Raw genomic sequence first — 18968 nt, 5'->3', positions numbered from 1 at the left:
GAATCTTTGAGAGAGGAGAGTTTCAATTCTGTCTATCTACAATTTGCCTCTTCCCACCATTGCATGAAACAATTGACCTCTCCTTTGGCAAATTTAGTTTTAGATTGGCCGAGTTTGTCTTTGAAAACAACTACTCGGTCCCTGTCCCAAGATCCTAACAGTGGCCTCTGAGTTTTGGAATCTCCCTGAGTTAGCCTAGACCATTTTTCCAGAAATTTACAGGAGTCCGGACCCTTCCTAAAATACATAAAATGAGCTGGCGTTCCTTTAGGGAACTGCCCCGACTTAGACGTCTGGTTACCCATATAGGAGGACTTTACACATCAATCACACAAGAAGGAAATTTGGGTTCATCAGAGTGATGCCTGGTGCAACACACAAAAGGAACCCACAGGCTACTGCCTCAATTGCCCTTGCTTTCACACCAAGGGTTTTACCCAAGGTGCGGTGCGGCTGTGATTGTGCAGATTTCACTCACTCAGACCGCAGGGACAGGAACCCCTTGGTCAGCCAATCCCCGGACGGAGACAGCACCCAGACTCAAACACTCCACAGAGAGGATGGATAGACACAGAGACAGGACAGTCCTCAGTCCAGACAAAAATACAGAAATAATTACCTGACCAGATTCCTGATGTCAGATCCCAGGATCCCTACCAGAACAGTGGGAGAACCAACAGGTTCAATGGCGTAGACTTCACTGTGGTCGTGCGCCTTTCCGCTCTAGTGGGGGACCGCTTGGGCCAAATGCCCAGGTGCCGGCTGCCACGGTCGTCCTACAAAACGGTCAGGAATCACGTGGCCCCAGTGAAGACGGTTGCCATCTCAGTGGAACCTCCAAATTGTCAAAGTTAGGATCAGGACTCACAATTCGTCAGACCACTCTGTTTTATTAGCACAGCGCTCTGCCAATAACACCCAGATTATGTGAGTGGCCATGCAAGACCCAGACACACTTATTTATACAGATAAAAGAGCGGGAATTAGATAAAGGGACAAAGAAAGCAAAACAGTAAAATTCACCTGGGGAACAGCATGCATGTCCTACTTCCTAACTAACTCTTATCGATCTAAGGCTAATACTTTACCAATTGCCCTTAAACGGTGCAATTGTTCTATGTTAATGTCTGTATTCCTGACACCTGGATTGCAGCATTCCAACAATTTTGCTTCAAGGTACAGACCACATTTCTTTAATCCTTTCTATTTTCACAATATAATTCATTCTACTTTCACATGGAGTATAGCCTGAAAATGTGCCCTGAGTGAACCGAGAAGGCTCAAAAACCAGGAGAAAAAACAAAAGCCCCCAAATGTATATATTTTAAAAATCTCATTATTTTTAAACCAAACTCATGATTTTTGAGGGCATGATTCATGGTTATTGAATGCTTGTGTTTGGCAATACTGATCTTTTTATTAAACTGCTTTTTATACAGCCTAAGGTCAAAGTTAGAAGGCTGAGCTCCAGCTAGGAAGATCTGGGAGGACAGGCTGAGAACAGACTAGGACAGAGCGCTCTGGCTACGTGGGAAGACACCAGAGCTAAGTATGGTCTGTAATGTGGAGATGGACTTTATTTTGGGACCCTGAGGACTGTTCAGAACTAGTTCTGGTATTAAACTGGTCTCAGGCGGGATGGTGGTGATATAGTAAAGAATTGTTTCAGTTCTCAACTAGCCCAACAAGGGGCACTGCTATCCACATTAGAGCCAGTGTGCTGCTCTTAAGGGTCCCTTGTGAAGGGAAAGCAGAGATAGGTGCCACACAATTGTCTCTGGCCACAAGGGGGCACTCAGGAGGCAGCTGACCCTTTGTTTTAAATAACTTTTACATGATACCATTTCATTGTCTCCCCTGGCATGCGTGTGTGGGGAGGGAGGAATTAACTTGATTAGTCTCATTAGGTTGAGCTGACAAACATATTCAGCTTTATTCATCCCCCCCCCCCCAACTAGTCCCATAATACATTCAGTGCTAAATTCTGTCCCAAAACCTGTAAGATCAGGCCCTCTGTTCTCAGTTTACTCAGGGAGTCCAGCTGAAATCAATGGGACTGAAGGAGGGTAAATAGCAGCAAAACTTGGTCCTCAGTCACCATGGTTAGGAAAGATTGTCTAGTCGTTAAGGTACCAAACTGGAGATTGGCCACAAGCTCCCAATATCACCTTGAGCAAGAACTTAATCTCTCCATGCTTCAGTTCCCCATCTGTAATATGGGTGTGATAATACTTCATCTCTTCTATCCTTGATCTGTCTTTCCTGTTCAGATTATAAAATATTCAGGGCAGGGACTATCTCAATATGTATTTGTACACAGCATAACGCAATGAGCTGGGACTTACAGGCACTACTGTCATAAATAAATTATTTCCTCATCTAAAACATTGTTCTTAAGTTCAATTTTACCCAGTTTACACTTGTAGGAGTCAGAAAGAAATCTCTGATGAGCTGTTTTATTGGAGATGGAAAAGGAGATGACAAGATTTTGTTTTGCATGACCCAGCAGAAGACTCTCTAATGATTAAAACAATGAAGGAAGTCTTTGCAGATATGGCATGGAGTGGCATATTAGGGATTTATTTACTGATATAAATGTGCAGGCTATCTGAGTAAATAGTACTTCAGAGGTGGCCTGCAAAGGAAACTGTTTGGTCTTTTGCACTTAGCTTGTTTATGAAGTATAAGTGCAGCCTGAAAAATTTCTATTTTCAGCTTGCTTTTTACATTAGGAATCCAGATCCTGTCTCCACTGGAAGATTCTGAAGGGTGAAATTCATCTTCTGCAGAAGGCCACATAAGACCTAAGAAGCACATCAGGCCTAAGCTAAACAGGTTTTGTACAAATTTAACTATTTTTGATTAGGAATGTGACTCTGTGTGTGTGTGTGTGTGTGTGTGTGTGTGTGTGTGTGTGTGTGTGTAAATTGAAATTGTTAAATTGGTACAAAAATTGTGTGTAGCCCAAGCCCCAAGGGGAGAGGATCCAGGTTGGGGTGACAAGTCACTTATTCTGGAAAGCCATAACTGGCAGGAACTGATATCATTTCTCTTGCATCCTCACTCAGACCCTCTGCCCAGCCCCTAGGCTGCACCCAACAATTGGGTGACCTGATTATTAACTCTGATCTCTGTGGGGGACTATTTCAACCTAGAAAAGCTATATACCAGGGGTTCCCAACGCAGTGCCCGCGGGCGTGCCTGCGTCCTGGCTGGCGGTGGAGCTGCCAACAAGCAACATCATCAAGAGGAGTCGCCGCAGAAATTCAGCTGCATTTCGGTGGGTGCTCCACCGCCACCACGGTCCTTCGTCTGGCGCCTGCAAGATGAAAAGGTTGGGGACCGCTGCCATATACCATGCTCCTGAATTGGCTGATCAAAAAAACCCTAAACAAACAACACCTCATTTCCTATTCAATAGCAGTTAAGTCACGTTCTACAAATTATTTTTTTATATATTAGTCTCTTTAGGATGTTCCTTTTAATTAGTTAGCTTTATTATAGTACTTTCAGAAACTATTTTCTATCATGTTTTGATTTTATTTTCTGTATTACTTCTTATCAAGCACTTTGTTACAAAATCAAAGAAAATCAGCTCTTTGAGATTTGTACATTTTCCCTTCACTTAAAAATAAAATCAAACAACACCTTTCAATAAGTTATTGTGACATCGTTTATTTCTTTACCAGCCTTCTAAAGGGCATCTCCTCTTTGTTGTGTTTGTAGAAGTACAGACTTCTTCTTAAAAACCAATTAAAACTTCACTATATAAAACCCAAATAAATCTACAGTTTAGCCTGCTTGTCTTCCTACTGCTGTCATGGTATAATTCCCCACTCTGAACCTTAGCATCCAAAAGATGGGGTACCAGCATGAATTCCTCTAAGCTCAATTACCAGCTTAGTACTTGTAGCGCTGCCACCAACCAGGAATTCCAGTGCCTGGTACACTCTGGTCACCCCAAAACCTTGCCCGGGGACCCCCAAGACCCAGACCCTCTGGATCTTAACACAAGGAGAGTAAACCCTTTTCCTCACCGTTGCCTCTCGCAGGCTTCCCTTCCCTGGGTTACCCTGGAAGATTACTGTGATTCAAACTTCTTGAATCTTAAAACAGAGAGGAAAATCCACCTTCCCTCCTCCCTCTCTCTCCCCCTCCCAGAATCTCCCTGAGATAGAAAGTAATCCTAACACCGAGAGAAATTAACCTTTCTCTCCCCCTTCCCTCCTTTCTCCCCACCAATTCCCTGGTGGATCCAGACCCAGTCCCCTGGGGTCTCACCAGAATAAAAAAACAATCAGGTTCTTAAACAAGAAAAGCTTTTAATTAAAGAGGGGAAAACAGTAAAAATTATCTTTGTAAATTTAAGATGGAATATGTTACAGGGTCTTTCAGCTATAGATACTGGGAATACCCTCCCAGCCTAAGTATACAAGTACAAATTAAAATCCTTTCAGCAAAATACAAATTTGAACTCCTTCCAGCCAAATACGCATTTGCAAATAAACAAAATAAACATAAGCCTAACTCGCTTTATCTACCTAGTACTTACTATTCTGGACATATAAGAGACTGTATCAGAGAGATTGGAGAGAAACCTGGTTGCACATCTGGTCACTCTCAGAACCCAGAGAGAACAACCAAAATCTAACAGCACACACACAAACTTCCCTCCCTCAAGATTTGAAAGTATTCTGTCCCCTGATTGGTCCTCTGATCAGGTAACAGCCAGGCTCACTGATCTTGTTAACCCTTTACAGGCAAAAGAGATGTGAAGTACTTCTGTTTTATTAACTCTTACTTATCTGTTTATGACAACTGCCTTGGAACAACTTGTGTAAAGGGGAAATTTCTTCCTAACGCTCAGTGGTAGGAGGTTGATTTATGCCTTGAATCTGGAGGTTTGAGCATTTTAACATAGATTTGTTTTTACACACACACACACACACACACACACAACTCTGGACACTAACAAAACTGTCCGAAAGACATTATCCCTGATATTCTTGATTTTGTTCCATCATTCTGATTTCTTATGTTAAAGATCAGAGGGGTAGCTGTGTTAGTCACGTGTGTCTGACAAAGTAGGTATTCACTCAGGAAAGCTTATGCTCCAATACGTCTGTTAGTCTATAAGGTGCTACAGGACTCTTTGTCCTTATGTTAAAGATGTGACTGAAGCTTCCTTTTGTAGCTAATGTAAAATACTCACATTTCTACAGTGCCTCAACCCCCTTTTCCTCATTAGGTTCTGCACAGAGTTTGCAGAAACTGTTGCTTAGAAATTTTTCAACTGAAAATTTATCCCAGCAAAAACTGGGGTTGTCTTAAAAACGATTTTTCCCCAGGAAAATGTAATGTTCAGTTGATTTTTTTAGTGTTATGGCAAATTTTGAAACAAAATTAAAACATTTTCTTTTGTGTTGTTAAATTGAATTTTTTGTCATACTTACTGCAGTACCCAGCGTTAACCGGCTGATGTCGTCCGAGTGCTGTAGCAGGAGTCACTCCGGCATGGAGCGTGAAACAGGCTTTATCACGCCGGAAGCTGACTAGTTGCCAATACGCAGCTGCGGCTCAGGGATCTTACGTTGATTCAGAGGAGGCTGACATGACAGAGCTGTTGTAAGGACACTCTCCTGTATGCACCCACACAAGGAAGAGCAAAGTGAGCAACCTGGAAGCACACTGGGGAAAAAGACTAGCAATCTGGCGTTTCCTTGAAAGCAGAGTGCAAACTGTCTGAAGGCTAGCAGCCTGTATGCGGACTACTAACGAAAGCCCAGCCACTACCGTGTTAGGTGTTGTGGAAATGCATATGTAATAACACACAAACGAGGATTCCTGGAGTTTAAAGGTGACTATAGTCATTTGTTTTGTTTTAAAATCTGACCTCGGGAAGGCCAGGTAAAGATTGAGAAGGAGCACTTGAGGAGATAAGCGGTTGGGTACCCCTCTGTGGGAAGTATTCTAAAACAAGAAGGATTTACAGGAATTTCAGTACAAAGACTTAAAAAGGCAGACACCTCATGCGGCTGAAACTGCTTAATGAGGGAGGAAATAACCAGATGGGAAAGAAACTGCAAGAGCAGAAAAGGCAGAGAAATCAAGGAACTTTGTGCGTGGGTGTGTGCTAAGTATTCATTTAAATATTAACGAAGAGAGTAAAATAATTTCCATTTTTTCAGGGTAGTTTCTATTTTTCTGGCAAATCCGAAGTGCTTTGTTTTCCTGTGTTGTTCCTGAATTGCAGATGTGCCTTTTTTCTTTTAAAAAAAATGATAATCACCAAATGTGAATTGAGTTTGGAATTAAGTGGTTCCTCCCAGATGTGAAGAGGATTTACCAAAAATTATGATCACTTAAACGCTCACAACTCTTGTTTGCTTGCTGGCCTCTGTTCATACCCAGTTCTTTCCTATCTCCAGGAAGGAGAGGGTGGGGGAAACATCTATTTAACTACTTATAAAACATCATCGCCTTATTTCTATGTCCAGCTTCTTAAATGATCCAGAAAACCAGGCCTTCGCTGCTCCAGTCTCAAGATGTAGGAGAGAAGATGGAAACACTAATGGTAATGAAATGGAAAAGGGTGATGGGTGTGGTTTTGTTTGAATGCCACAATCCCTGGAATAGAAAATCTGGAGAAGGGAAGGAACGACAGTGATGTCCTGTCATCCTGAAAAACTCCATTGTATAATTTGTCCCTTTAAGAGTCAGCTTTGCATGCTTGTGTTGGATATTGCAGGATTTTTCTTACTGGAAGCTAAGCGAGTTCATGTAGATAAATCCAGTCTTTTCAGTTCAGAAGAGATCACATGTGGGTTGTTAAATGGTAGGGCTGCAGTTCGGTATTACAGGTTGAATGGCTTACAGTGGGGAGCAGTGCTGATTGTTTACTGTGTGTAGAGGGTATGCAATATGCAGTGTAATATGTGCAAGGCTGCACCATGACTGGAGCCAGAGAACTTGTGTGTCACATGGTGGAGTGCAGTTGGTGTGCCTGGTACTGGGATGCAACAGGAGAACTGCATGGCATACAGAACGGGGCAGTGCAGAGCAGTAGAGCTTGTATAGCAATGAGTTACAATACCACGGGGATTATATGGTATATAATGGGGGTAAGTCCAATGAAATGTCTTGCTGAGGCTGCATGGCACATGGGGAGGCTTTGAAGCATGCTGACAACGTATTGGGGATTGCAAGGTATAGCATGGATGGGAATGCAGCGTAGGGGAAGGGTGTGCTGTTAATCTAGTGTCAGTGTATGGGGAGGATTGCGTGGTACTGCATGATGCACGGGACAGTGCACTAGGAGATCAGGGGGAGGCTGCATGGTACAGGCTGGAGGGTAACGCAGCACACACAGACGGGTGCGGGGGTGGTGACTGGTGCCAGTGCAGTGCATTGTGGGATTGCAGGAGCAGGGGAGGATGCGGGAGGTTTAAGGATTGTCGCAGCGTGTATGGGGGGGTGCGGGGCGCTACAGGCTGCTCTGAGCCGCAGGACAGAACGCAGCCCGGCCCGGAGCGAGCCTGGTATGTAGCAGGGGCCGCCTCTCCCTCTCAGAGCGGGAGGGAAAGAGTTAACAGAACTCTGGGTCCCTCCCCTCTCCTGATTGGCTGGAGCTCTCCTACCGTGATTGGCTGGCTTCAGAGGGGTGCCTCTGACATCACTGCCTTTGCCGGCCGCTGCCGTAAATGTCCGGGCAGGCCCGCAAGTAGCAATGAGGAGAGTGATTGGTGTGGCTGCGGGCGGAGCTTGTGAAGTTACCGATGCCCCAGGCCTGCGATCCCAGCCCCTCTCCCAAGCTCAGCAGGGCTGGGCGGGGCCGGGACGTGGATGGGGGACCCCAGATCCCTGCTGTGACCTTCTGTCAGGCCCAGCCGGGCGTGTTCCTGTCCTGGCTAAGCGGAGTGGGTGGCTCAGTACTTGGAGGGGAGAATCCCTCTGCTCTTTCCCGGTGCCTTGTGCTGGGCCAGACAGGGTGTTCAGGGAAACCAGGTTCTTAGGCGACCTCCCAAGTGCACGGGGTGCAGCCTTTTAAGTCTTTTTCTTTTCCCCACAAAAGCGCTCGTAGTTACCATAATGCCTTGGCTAGGCCACTGCCAAGACAGAATGGGGGAAAGCTTTATTGTTTATGGCCCGTTCTTCGTTTAATACTCTAATGACGATAATGCTTGGGAAGCCTCACATGGGAGTCCGGTGATATCCATTAGTGAGAGAACGATGCTCCAGACTAAATATTAGAAGCCACTTGGATATAAAAGACTTATTATTACAGCTAAACACACATCGAGAGAAGCTGAGAACATGATCACTAGTCAGGAGGTTCTCTGGTGTGTCTGGGCAGTGTTATGTTAGTAGGATGTGTTCTCTGACGTGGCTCTGTGCGGAGGGCACAGGAGCTCTTTGTCTCTTGGGAATCATGTGAGGTGGTTTTATTTAAAGTAAGCCTGTGGCTTGCTTTGTGGCTTATGTTTAAGTCCTCTTTGGATCAGGAAAGAACCTACCTTAGAAGCAAGATTTGGAGCTGAAGGAGTGGAGTGAGGAGAAAGAGAGGAAAATTAATTAACTCTGCATTTCCACAGTGTCTCGATCTTCTGCTGAGAAGACATTATACTCTGCTTTGAGCACATCCCAACACCCTCCAAGTAACTCCTCACTTTTTAGCACCTGCTTGGTAGAGCAAGATTTATTTTTGGATTTCTCTAGCCTGCTGTGTAGTCTATATTTTGCATTGCAGCTGTGTAGATGCTATGATTGAGGTCTATAAATCATGACTGGTGTGGAGAAAGTAAATAAGAACTAGGGGGGTCACCAAATAAAATTAATAGGCAACAGGTTTAAAAACAAATAAAAGGAAGTATTTTTTGTCACACAATGCAGTCAGTCTGTGGAACTCTGCCAGAGGATGTTGTGAAGGCCAAGATTATAACAAAGTTTAAAAAAAAAAAAAACAACTAAATAAATGCATGGACAATAGGTCCATCAATGTCCGTTAGCCAGGATGGGCAGGGATGGTGTCCATAGCCTCTGTTTGTCAGAAGTTGGGAATGAATGACAGGGAATGGATCACTTTGTAATTACCAGTTCATTCCCTCTGGGGCACCTGGCATTGGCCACTGTCAGAGGACAGGACACTGACCTAAATGGACCTTTGGTCTGACCCTTTATGGCCACTCTTATGTTCTTATGCCAATACATGCTTTTATTCTGTTCTGTTGAGGTCCTTATACTGCACTGTACACAACTGTGAAGAGGAAATCCGTGAAGATAAATTTAAAAAGCACTTGTAACACCTTTCACACAGTATTTGTGTATACACTTCAGAAGGTTTTAGGCAACTATTCCTGCACACTGAATTGCTATTGCTCAGTGTTCATCCACCAAATGCTTCTCCCTGCCTTCAGAAATCACCCACAGAACTAGTGAATACTCATCTCCTGTGCTGTTTCCAGTTAAGTCTTCATATAAGACTTTTTTTAAAGCCAGGACTTCTCTTTCAGATGCAGCCAGTGCTAAAGGCCTTTGTGTGTGGTTCCATCAGTGGGACCTGCTCCACCCTTCTCTTCCAGCCCCTAGATCTGCTTAAAACCCGGCTGCAGACCCTGCAGCCTTCCGTCAATGGGTAAGGGCTTGAAGCTTCTGCTGTCTGGGGTGCGGTGGGGAGGGGAAGTGGGTTGTCTTGTTTTCTTGCTGGCCAGGCCCTGGAGTTGAGGGCAGGATCTCAGTGTTGCTAACAGCTGGGCAGGCAGAGTAGAAAGAAGAGCTTTATGGAATGGGGTATGTATGTGGGAGGGGAGGTACTTTGAAGGAGCCTACAAAGTGAAAGATGGTAGTGAGACCCTATTCTCACGAGCGCTACTGTAGTGATATTCAGCCATAGCATTGGGAGGTGTATAGCTGAGAGTACTGCATACATTCTTGAATCAGCTGTCCTAGGTAGGCCCATGTGGTTTCACTGATGCCCACCATGCTCTGGAAAATCCTATATGACTGCTACATACCTTTACCCCATGGGGAACTGGTGTGTCAATATCTAACCAACCTCTTCCTCTTGCCTGATATATTCATCCATGACCCTATCCATTGTTAATCTACAGTCGCTCCGGTGCTGATGAACTATGATGTCACTAATAGTAGACTGTGATATCATAGTTGCTTCCATAGTGGTGATGCTAAGTATGCTGTCAAAATCCATAGATAACCCCAGTGGGAGTGATTGTGGCATTGTAAACCATGCATGGAGGCAGCATTGAATGAACAAGGAAGAACAGGCTGAATAGAGAAAGAGCTTCTAAAGGTGCTATAGCTAATATACGGGTATATCTCTGGAGCGCTCTGGGTGGGTGAGGGACGACTAGAGCAGGGATGTAGGGTTGGTCCTATGGGGTAACAGCTGTAATATATCTATTAATTCCTTTCTTGTTTTCCTTCTAGGTCAGGTCATGTTGGGATGGTAGCTTTGTTCATTAGGGTTGTTCGCACTGAAAGCCTCCTAGGGCTCTGGAAAGGGGTCTCACCAGTAAGTGATTATCTTAACCCTGACTTTTTCTTACCTAGCATGTGTTAGTAAGTATGGTTTAGAATTTTAAAGGTATTTAAATGTTGCTCTGCTCAGTGTTGCAAGGCTGAAGCAACTTAGATGTCTGTCCTAGTCAAAAGTGACTTAGGCACTTAAGAGCCTAAGTCTCTCACTGAAGGGCAGTGGGTCTAAGGTTCCTAAATGCCCAAGTCACTTCTGAAACTGGGAGGTATCTGTCTATGTTACTTAGGCCATGCAACGCCTAGGGGAAGACATGTCTAATAAATACCTATACAGATCTTGGCCTATATATCTGTAATGGCTGGTGCACTGGCCTAAGCCTGTTTCAGTTCCTGAATGTGCATGTAGTTGGGGATGGAGTCTTTGGGTGAAATCTTGGCCCCATTGAAGTCAATAGCAAAACTCTTGACTTCAGTGGAGTCATAATTTTGCCCTACACCTCTTCTCCTTTTTTCAGAGTACCAGCTCTTTCTTTTCAGTGGTCCTCCCTGGGGCCTGAAGCTTCCCAGCCAGTTTAATGCTCCCTTTTATTAGTGTTCTGTAGTGTGTTCTCGCTCCCCCCTATTTTCTCTCCATTTTTCACTCTTCTGCAGTCCTTTGCAAGATGCATCCCTGGGGTCGGGATTTACTTCAGCACCTTGTACAAGATGAAGCAGTACTTTCTCTCAGACCGCTCCCCCACAGCCCTAGAGTCTGTCTTTCTGGGTGTTAGTTCCCGTATAGTAGCAGCGGTTTGCATGTTGCCCATAACCGTGGTGAAGACAAGATATGAGGTGAGTGTCACAATTTTCCTACTTCTAAAACTTTCTGAAGTGTTGTGTTGTGGTTTCATACCTTCTCCTATAGCACAAAAAATTCATCTGTCTTGAGTATCAGGGGCTGAGAAACTGAGATCCTATATGTTGCTTCTATACTGCGTAAGGTGCTTAAATTCTGCAATGATGGGTATGGTTTGAAACCTAGATGGACTGAAAAATTCTCCATGCTCACACACCTGGGGTAAATAACTTTTATATTTTACTTGCTCAGCAAGAAATTAAACAGATAGCTAAGGGTTAATGTCTCTTTCACCTGAAGCACCTGACCAGAGGACCAATCAGGAAACCGGATTTTTTCAACTTTGGGTGGAGGGAATTGAGTGTCTAAGGTCTTTGTTTTCTGGCTGCCTGCTTGCTCTGAGCTTTGGAGAAGTAGTTCTACTTTCTAGTCTTCTGTTTCTAAGTGTAAGGACAAAGAGATCAGATAGTAAGTTCTATGGTTTCTTTTCTTTGGTATTTGCATGAATATAAGTGCTGGAGTGCTTTGATTTGTATTCTTTTTGAATAAGGCTGTTTATTCAATATTCTTTTAAGAAATTGCCCTGTATTGTGTCATCTTAATACAGAGAGACTATTTGTATTTTTTCTTTCTTTTTTATATAAAGCTTTCTTTTAAGACCTGTTGGAGTTTTTCTTTACTGCAGGGAAATTGAGTCTGTACTCACCAGGGAATTGGTGGGAGGAAGAAATCAGGGGAGATCTGTGTGTGTTGAAGTGGCTAGCCTGATTTTGCATTCCCTCTGGGTGAAGAGGAAAGTACTTTTTGTTTCCAGGATTGGGAACAGAGAGGGAGATTCACTCTGTTTGGATTCACAGAGCTTGTGTCTGTGTATCTCTCCAGGAGCACCTGGAGGGGGGAAGGGAAAAAGGATTATTTCCCTTTGTTGTGAGACTCAAGGGATTTGGGTCTTGGGGTCCCCAGGGAAGGTTTTTCAGGGGGACCAGAGTGCCCCAAAACACTCTAATTTTTTGGGTGGTGGCAGCAGGTACCAGGTCCAAGCTGGTAACTAAGCTTGGAGGTTTTCATGCTAACCCCCATATTTTGGACGCTAAGGTCCAAATCTGGGACTAAGGTTATTACAACTTGCTCAGCAAGAAATAATATTTTTATCATCATCATCATGGCAGGAGTGGGGGAGAGTGGCTGTATCTTGGCTATTAACTCTCTTGCAAGGCTGGTCTGTAATATCTAGTAACTGTATGGTGTATATTTATTTTATATGTGTTAGTTCCATTTCATGGATCTGCCATGCAGAAGATAAAGTTCAAATTCCCTTCCTCATCTCTTGCATCATTGGTGGGGTTGTTGGGAAGGCACCATGCTTAGCTCTGTGAGGAGACTGGGGTTAAATCTTCCAGCCAGTGGAAGTGGATGGAGTGGGAGAAGTAAATTTGCTATAGAAAAAGCAGCTGATAAAATATCAGCGCTAAAGCGTGTGAGAAGCTCTGTTGCTGATAATGTAGCAAGACAGCTGCTCTCTGGCTCTGCTGTGATGTTACTGGAATAGTTCTTATGTCATCTTGTCTTGTGAATATACTTAAAAATATACTGTAAGTACAATATGTGATAGGCCTTGGGAAAGGAGAAATCTGGCTGGCTGCCCTTGTGGTGGTGTATTGGAAGCATTTAGGAGTCGGAGGTAAGCGTATACCCCTTCATGTGTAGAGAGGTGATTTCACTTCAAGGCTTGCTCGGTAATGATGTCCCAGCACAAGGGACCTTATATCTGACATGTAGGTAACTGTTTTTGTGTGTTCTCTGCAGAGTGGGAAGTATGGCTATGAGAGTGTGTATGGAGCCTTGAGGAATATCTATCGGACAGAAGGGGCCCGGGGCTTGTTCTGTGGGCTGACTGCAACGCTCCTGCGTGATGCACCCTTTTCCGGCATCTATTTGATGTTCTACACCCAGACCAAAAAAGTTATACCTCAGGGTAATGCTGAATGTGGATGTAATAACAGAGAATGTGGTTCTTCTCACTCCAAGCATCCTTTCCTTTCTGTCTACATGCTTTACTTTGGCCTTTTTCTGATTAAATGGATCCCTTGTAGGGCTAAGATGGGGCATTAGTGTTCCACCTGTAGAGAACTGGATGCTCACGTTCTGGAGGAGTCTTAAATGAAAATGACCTAGGTCTCACATTGGTGCTCAGGGGACTCAGGTCTGGATTGCACACAGAATGCATCACGCTTCATGGTGATGTGTTGTTTTGCCTACAAGCAAAGTAGAGACAGATACTTCAGGGATGCAGTTACCAAGCAAATGGTACTGAGTTAGGGATGAGGAGTTGGCAGAGCTGTGTGTGGGGAACACTTGCTCATTTTCATGTACGTTGTATAGTTCCCCAACACTCCGGCAATCTCTGCTAAATTGAGACTTGCCTGATTTTGGTGTGAGAGCCTTCTCCTCTGCAGCTTCTGCCCTATAAAACAGCCTTTCTTTAGCTCTGTGTGTCTGTCAAATTCAGTCCCAATGGAAGTGATTTGTTTAGCCAAAATTAGCATTCGTGTGTCTATTTGCTAATCTCCTTTGAAAAGTCTCTTCCTTGGTTATCTACTTTATAATTTGATAACTATTTAGTTTGGATACAGGTTCTAAGAAAGTCACTATCTACAGAACAGTATTGTACGGTATTATGTCTGACTAAGGTGTCTTGCTCCATTCCAGACCAGTTTGATCCAGCACTCACCCCCTTAGTGAACTTCAGCTGTGGAATCTTTGCTGGAATCATGGCTTCATTGGCGACACAGCCTGCTGATGTAATCAAAACCCACATGCAGCTGACACCTGAAAAGTACTGCTGGACGGGGCAGGCCATTGCCTTAATCTTCAAGGTGAGGCTGAGAAGATTGTGTGAATGTAACATCAGTTCTGGTCACTTCACCAGAGATGCAGATTTGATAAAAGGTTCTCGCCTTCATCTCTAAAGCAGACCTTCAAATGAGTTATTACTAGGTATACTGCTGTGAACGCAGTATAGCTTCTGAAATGCTTCCTCTGTGTTATGCTGTGGGAGATTGAACTTTTCACCTCTCGGTCACTGGTTCACATACAGCCTGGGTCAGTAGTGACTGAAGTTACTCCCATCTGATGACTGGTTGATAGTCCAACTCCAGTTCCCATGGGGCAGATATCCATATCAGCGTCCAACATGCTACTGTTGTTTGTTTCTTGTTCCTTCTGAGCGGTATGAAAATTAATGTGCTAGATAACTTCTCCATCACCTGGTTATTCCTGGTGCTCCACCATCCTTTACCTATGTACACAGAATGAATCCCATGGAAAAGCAAACACTTTCTCTAGCTGAGCATGGGGAGTGAGTGAATAAAAAGGGGACAACAGTCATATGCATTTGGATATGTTACATTCACCCCTCACACATAATCTAACTTGTATCCTGAGCCATCGAATGACTAGAGGTTTCACTTCACCTTTCTTCACTCCATGATAGAGCACTTTTACCCTTAGACTGTTGTTAATTGAATGTACTTACTGATTACACTTCAATTGTATTAGCAAATAACCTTGCAGGATCTGGTTGTACTCAGTCCTGGGCTGCTGACATCCGTGGCTTATCACTGTAGTACTCCTGTGATTGCCAGACTGAGGCAGGAGGATTTTTGTAATCTGCTGCTTTATAAACATGAGCTTCAAGGCTAAATGGGCTATAAAACAATTATCTGTCCTTTGAATAGTAGCAAGAAGTGAATGTGCAGATTTATTATCCAAGGAACTGGGGGGGGATGCATGCAGTGGATACCCCAGTGGGGCACTCATCGACCTGTATTTGGCCCCAGAGTTGTATGTCCATTGGATGCTAGCCCAAGATGTGATTCACAACTCCTGTGATGCAATGCTAGGGGTTACACAACATCAAAGTTGGGTTACAGTTGTCCTGACATTGGGTTACCTTGCTGATCAGATGACTCTTGGCTAGACTTTCTTTGTTGCAAGTGAGAGCCTGCAAAATCAGAATGTAAGATCTGAGTTGAATTTTGCTGCTCAAGTCCATATCAATCCTCCTCCCTAAAGTTTGGGTCTCTTTAAATCTGGATTTTAGCCATGCTTCTGCTTAGACTCTATTTGCTCCCATTCAGAATTTCTCTTTCTGCTTAATGAATGTAAATCCTAGGCAGAGCTTTAAAAATACTTGTGGACAATTCTCAGGGGTGAAAGTAAAATTGAAAACTTACTGGTATGGGGGCCGGCTCTGTGGGCTCCCCAGGTTCCCCCTGAAAGGGCTGGGCCTCAGGCAGAAGGGGTGGGGCTGGGAGGGTCAGCATCCCCCAGCCAGTCCTTCCACGCTGCCTGGCCCGCGCCGCCTGGGGCTCTAGCGCTGATTTAAAGGGCCCGGGGCTCTGGCTGTCACTCCTACTACTGCAGCAGCGGCCAGAGCCCCGGTCCCTTTTAAATCACCAGCCCAGGGCAGCTGCTCCTTTTGCCCCCTGCCCGTTGGCAGTCTGGGGGGCACAAACGGGGCAGTGACAATAAAATGCTGCCGCGGCAGCGCTTTAAGCAGGGTCCTTTGTCATGGCAGCACTTTAACATCGCTGCCCGTTTTGCGCTCCCCCGTCGGCAGCAGCAATGCTTTAAAGTAAGGTGGTAGGGGCTGGTACTGGCAGCCACTTTCCTGTACCACCTTACTTTCACCCCTGGCAATTCTGTAAGTATTAACTGACACAAAATTCTGAAGTGAGGCTGGTGACTATATTAAGTGACCTGAAGTGGTTTTCATGTCCTTTCCCCCCCCCACCGCCCGTGCAGAGGTGGGGCTTTCCCTGCATGCTCTGTGGTTCCCCTCCCTCTTCTTACTGTTCTGTAATGTGCCTCACGGTATAGCAGCTGTCCAGTAACTGCTGTTCCTTCAGCAGGAGTCGCTGCAGTTGAGTGATGCTAGAGCTCCCTTTCCTGCGGCTGTTGCTATGGCTGAGTGCTGTGTGAGCATGGATTTCTCAGGCACTAGGGACTAGTACAGAATGTATTTCAGTGCAGCCATGGATTATGCCATCCAGTAGGTGTCCAGGAATTAAATGAAGTGAGACAGCTGATGTTCGTTTTGTCTCCTCCTGCAGGACTATGGACTGGCTGGCTTTTTCCGTGGCGGCGTCCCCCGTGCCCTGCGGCGCACTCTGATGGCAGCGATGGCATGGACTTTATATGAGCAGATGATGGCAAAAATGGGGCTGAAATCCTGAAGGACTTGTAGTGGAGGAGACTAGGCTAAGCCCTTCTCCTGCTCACCTAGATCAGCTGGTGAGATGTGATTTCCCAGTTCTGTGCGGGTGGATCTTTGTTCCACCATGGTAGAGCGATAACGATTTCTGATCCAGGGGACTAGGCTGCAAAACATGCCCTCTCTGGCACAAATGCAAGTAGCAGAGAGAAGGTTTTGACCTTGCATCTGCAGAGTAAAGCATCCCAGGAGGACCGTATCATTCAACTTCCTTGGAAGATGGGAGGGTTTCAGTGTCCTACGAAGTACATGGTTACGGTAAAGACCGTTGAAAGAAACCCCTTCAGAATAGTCCTATGTGCCCTGAGAAGCCTTTGCACAGAAGCCAGCTGAGGCATTTGGGGAAGAAGTGATTGGACTTGTACTACAGAACTCTGCAGCTTTCTACCCTGGTGGCATGGGATCGTAGACTGGGCACACCATGTGCCATCTGACACTCGTCCTGTTATCTGTCAGTGTATTTTGCTTCTGCACCCACGGGGAAGGCATAGAGGAGAATGCTACGAGGGGCACCGTGTAACCATTTGTTTCAGAGTTTGCTTAATGTATTAATACATGTATTAGAGTGAGAAAGGGGGAAATGTATCTGAAAGGAATGCTGGGAAATGCAGTTTTACCATACCTTGCACAGTAGCTTTGATGTTGGCTATCATAGCTGGGAACCTAACTGACATCTCTTTTGTGGCTTGCAGCAAAGGCCTTTACACCTCTTCCCTTGTGCTTTAGATTGTATTTCCCACAGCATGACCCAGTGTCTTGGAAGAAGACATTTTCCACTGGCTTTATTCTTTGTCTGTAGGCATTTGTTATGACTACCATGGCAGGGCAAAAGCACTGACTGGCTTGAAATATGACTTAGCTAAGAGAGATGGAAGGCCAGAAAAAGGACTTGAGAAATGGAGTGTCTTTTTTTTTTTTTGAGAAACTCCATTTGCAGCCTTTCTGTACCAGCTGTTTTTCTTGCACTGTTTAAATTGAGCTGCAGCTTTGGACCATTATCCAGGTTTAACTCCAGTGGATGCAAATGCGTCTGTAATAAAACATACCATGCAAGAAGGTTTTATTCTACACTGTCACTTACATTTGTGGCTGCAAAATGGACTAGTAACTCCTTTCTCTTTCTTCCCAAGGGAGGGCAGGGAATGTTTTGGTCTTAGTTTCAGTGCCTTTCTTTTTTTAAAAAACACTAGGACACCTAAGAAATGGATGGAAAACAAACTCCTCCCTAGTGTGTGGGGTGGGGGAATGAGGCGAGACAGCTCAATTGACTTCCATGGGGACCAGTTCTACTAAAGCAATGAGGACAAAAAGCCCTGTGGGAAACTGCAGGAGAGGCACAGTCAGGTTACGTCTACATGGCAAAACAACAAAAAACCCACCACAGTGAATCTGAGCCCAGTTGAAGTGATGCAGGCTTATGTTCTGGGGCTAAAACTAGCTGTGTAGGCATTTGGGCTTGGTCTCCTGGAACCTGAGCTCTGAGATGCTCCCTGGGCTATTTTTAGCCCTATAGCATAAGCCTGAGTCAGTAATCTGAGCTCTGAGACTTGGTGCTGCAGGGCTTTTTTTTGTTGTTGTTGTTTTGTTTTGTTTTTTTTTTTGCTGTGTAGACAGACGGTCTCTTCCTAAGCAAGTGCACCCTAGAAGAATTGCATAGTATTGCTCTCAAAGGAGTTGTTGAGAACTTTCATTATTATTTTCGTAGCTCCAGTCATGGAGCAGGACCTCATTGTGCCAGGTGTTGCATAAACAGAACCAAACCACAGCTCCTGCCCCAAAAAGCTTCCCATCTGTGTATGGAGAGGAGCGCATTTCCCCTTCAGTGCCCCTAGCTTTGAGCACTTGCTTAAGTAAACATCTCCAGTAAACATTTATAGCAAGAAAAACACTTGATTATTTAAGCTGACTGCCCTTGCAGAGAGGAGAGCGCCTACATACTGACTGAAGGGCACACAGAACAGGAGCCTCTACTGCTGGAGGAAGCCTGCTGCTCAGGGGATGCTGCCAAAAACATTAACTCCCTGCTACAGCTGATATCTGCCACTCCTGTGAAATCCGTCTCCTAGGAGCATGGCTGGGCCCTTTGCTGACACCTTATCTGCTGAGACATTCATGTTCCAGGATTGGGGAGGGAGGGCTATAGAAGAAGGAGTTATCAGGTGCCTCCTGGGGTAGAGAGGCATGGTTGTCAGCAGGTTTCTCTGGCATGGAATCAGGGCACAGGAGTTGTTCCACTATTGTGCACAGCCTCCCCCCTCCCAACCAAGCTAGCAGATTCTGCTACTACTGAGCTCCACATCTGGCCTGACATAAAGCACGTTCGTATTTAAGCTGCTGAAGGGTCTAGCCTTTAGAGGCAACACTAGA

At 45.0% G+C, this 18968-nt stretch overlaps 1 protein-coding gene across 4 annotated transcripts; it reads left to right on the top strand.

The window, feature by feature from the left end:
• The first annotated feature begins 5611 nt into the window (after positions 1 to 5611).
• On the top strand, positions 5612 to 17657 carry SLC25A38 (solute carrier family 25 member 38). 4 transcript variants are annotated; one of them, XM_050938070.1, is made up of 8 exons: positions 5612 to 5857; positions 6498 to 6574; positions 9510 to 9631; positions 10444 to 10528; positions 11143 to 11322; positions 13133 to 13301; positions 14036 to 14202; positions 16441 to 17657. In XM_050938070.1, exons 2-8 carry the CDS (start codon positions 6506 to 6508, stop codon positions 16561 to 16563), a joined length of 915 nt encoding a protein of 304 aa, XP_050794027.1. In that variant the 5' UTR covers positions 5612 to 5857; positions 6498 to 6505; the 3' UTR covers positions 16564 to 17657. The 4 variants fall into 4 exon arrangements, with proteins under 4 accessions (XP_050794027.1, XP_050794028.1, XP_050794025.1 ...); XM_050938071.1 differs by lacking the exon at positions 5612 to 5857 and adding an exon at positions 5890 to 6126; XM_050938068.1 differs by lacking the exons at positions 5612 to 5857; positions 6498 to 6574 and adding an exon at positions 6605 to 7121.
• Positions 17658 to 18968: the final 1311 nt, after the last annotated feature.

The sequence above is a fragment of the Gopherus flavomarginatus genome, chromosome 2, assembly GCF_025201925.1.
Source record: "Gopherus flavomarginatus isolate rGopFla2 chromosome 2, rGopFla2.mat.asm, whole genome shotgun sequence".
In the NCBI taxonomy this organism is placed as follows: Eukaryota; Metazoa; Chordata; order Testudines; family Testudinidae; genus Gopherus; species Gopherus flavomarginatus.
The sequence above is the reverse complement of the archived record's forward strand: the minus strand, read 5'-3'. Positions and strand labels throughout refer to the sequence as shown.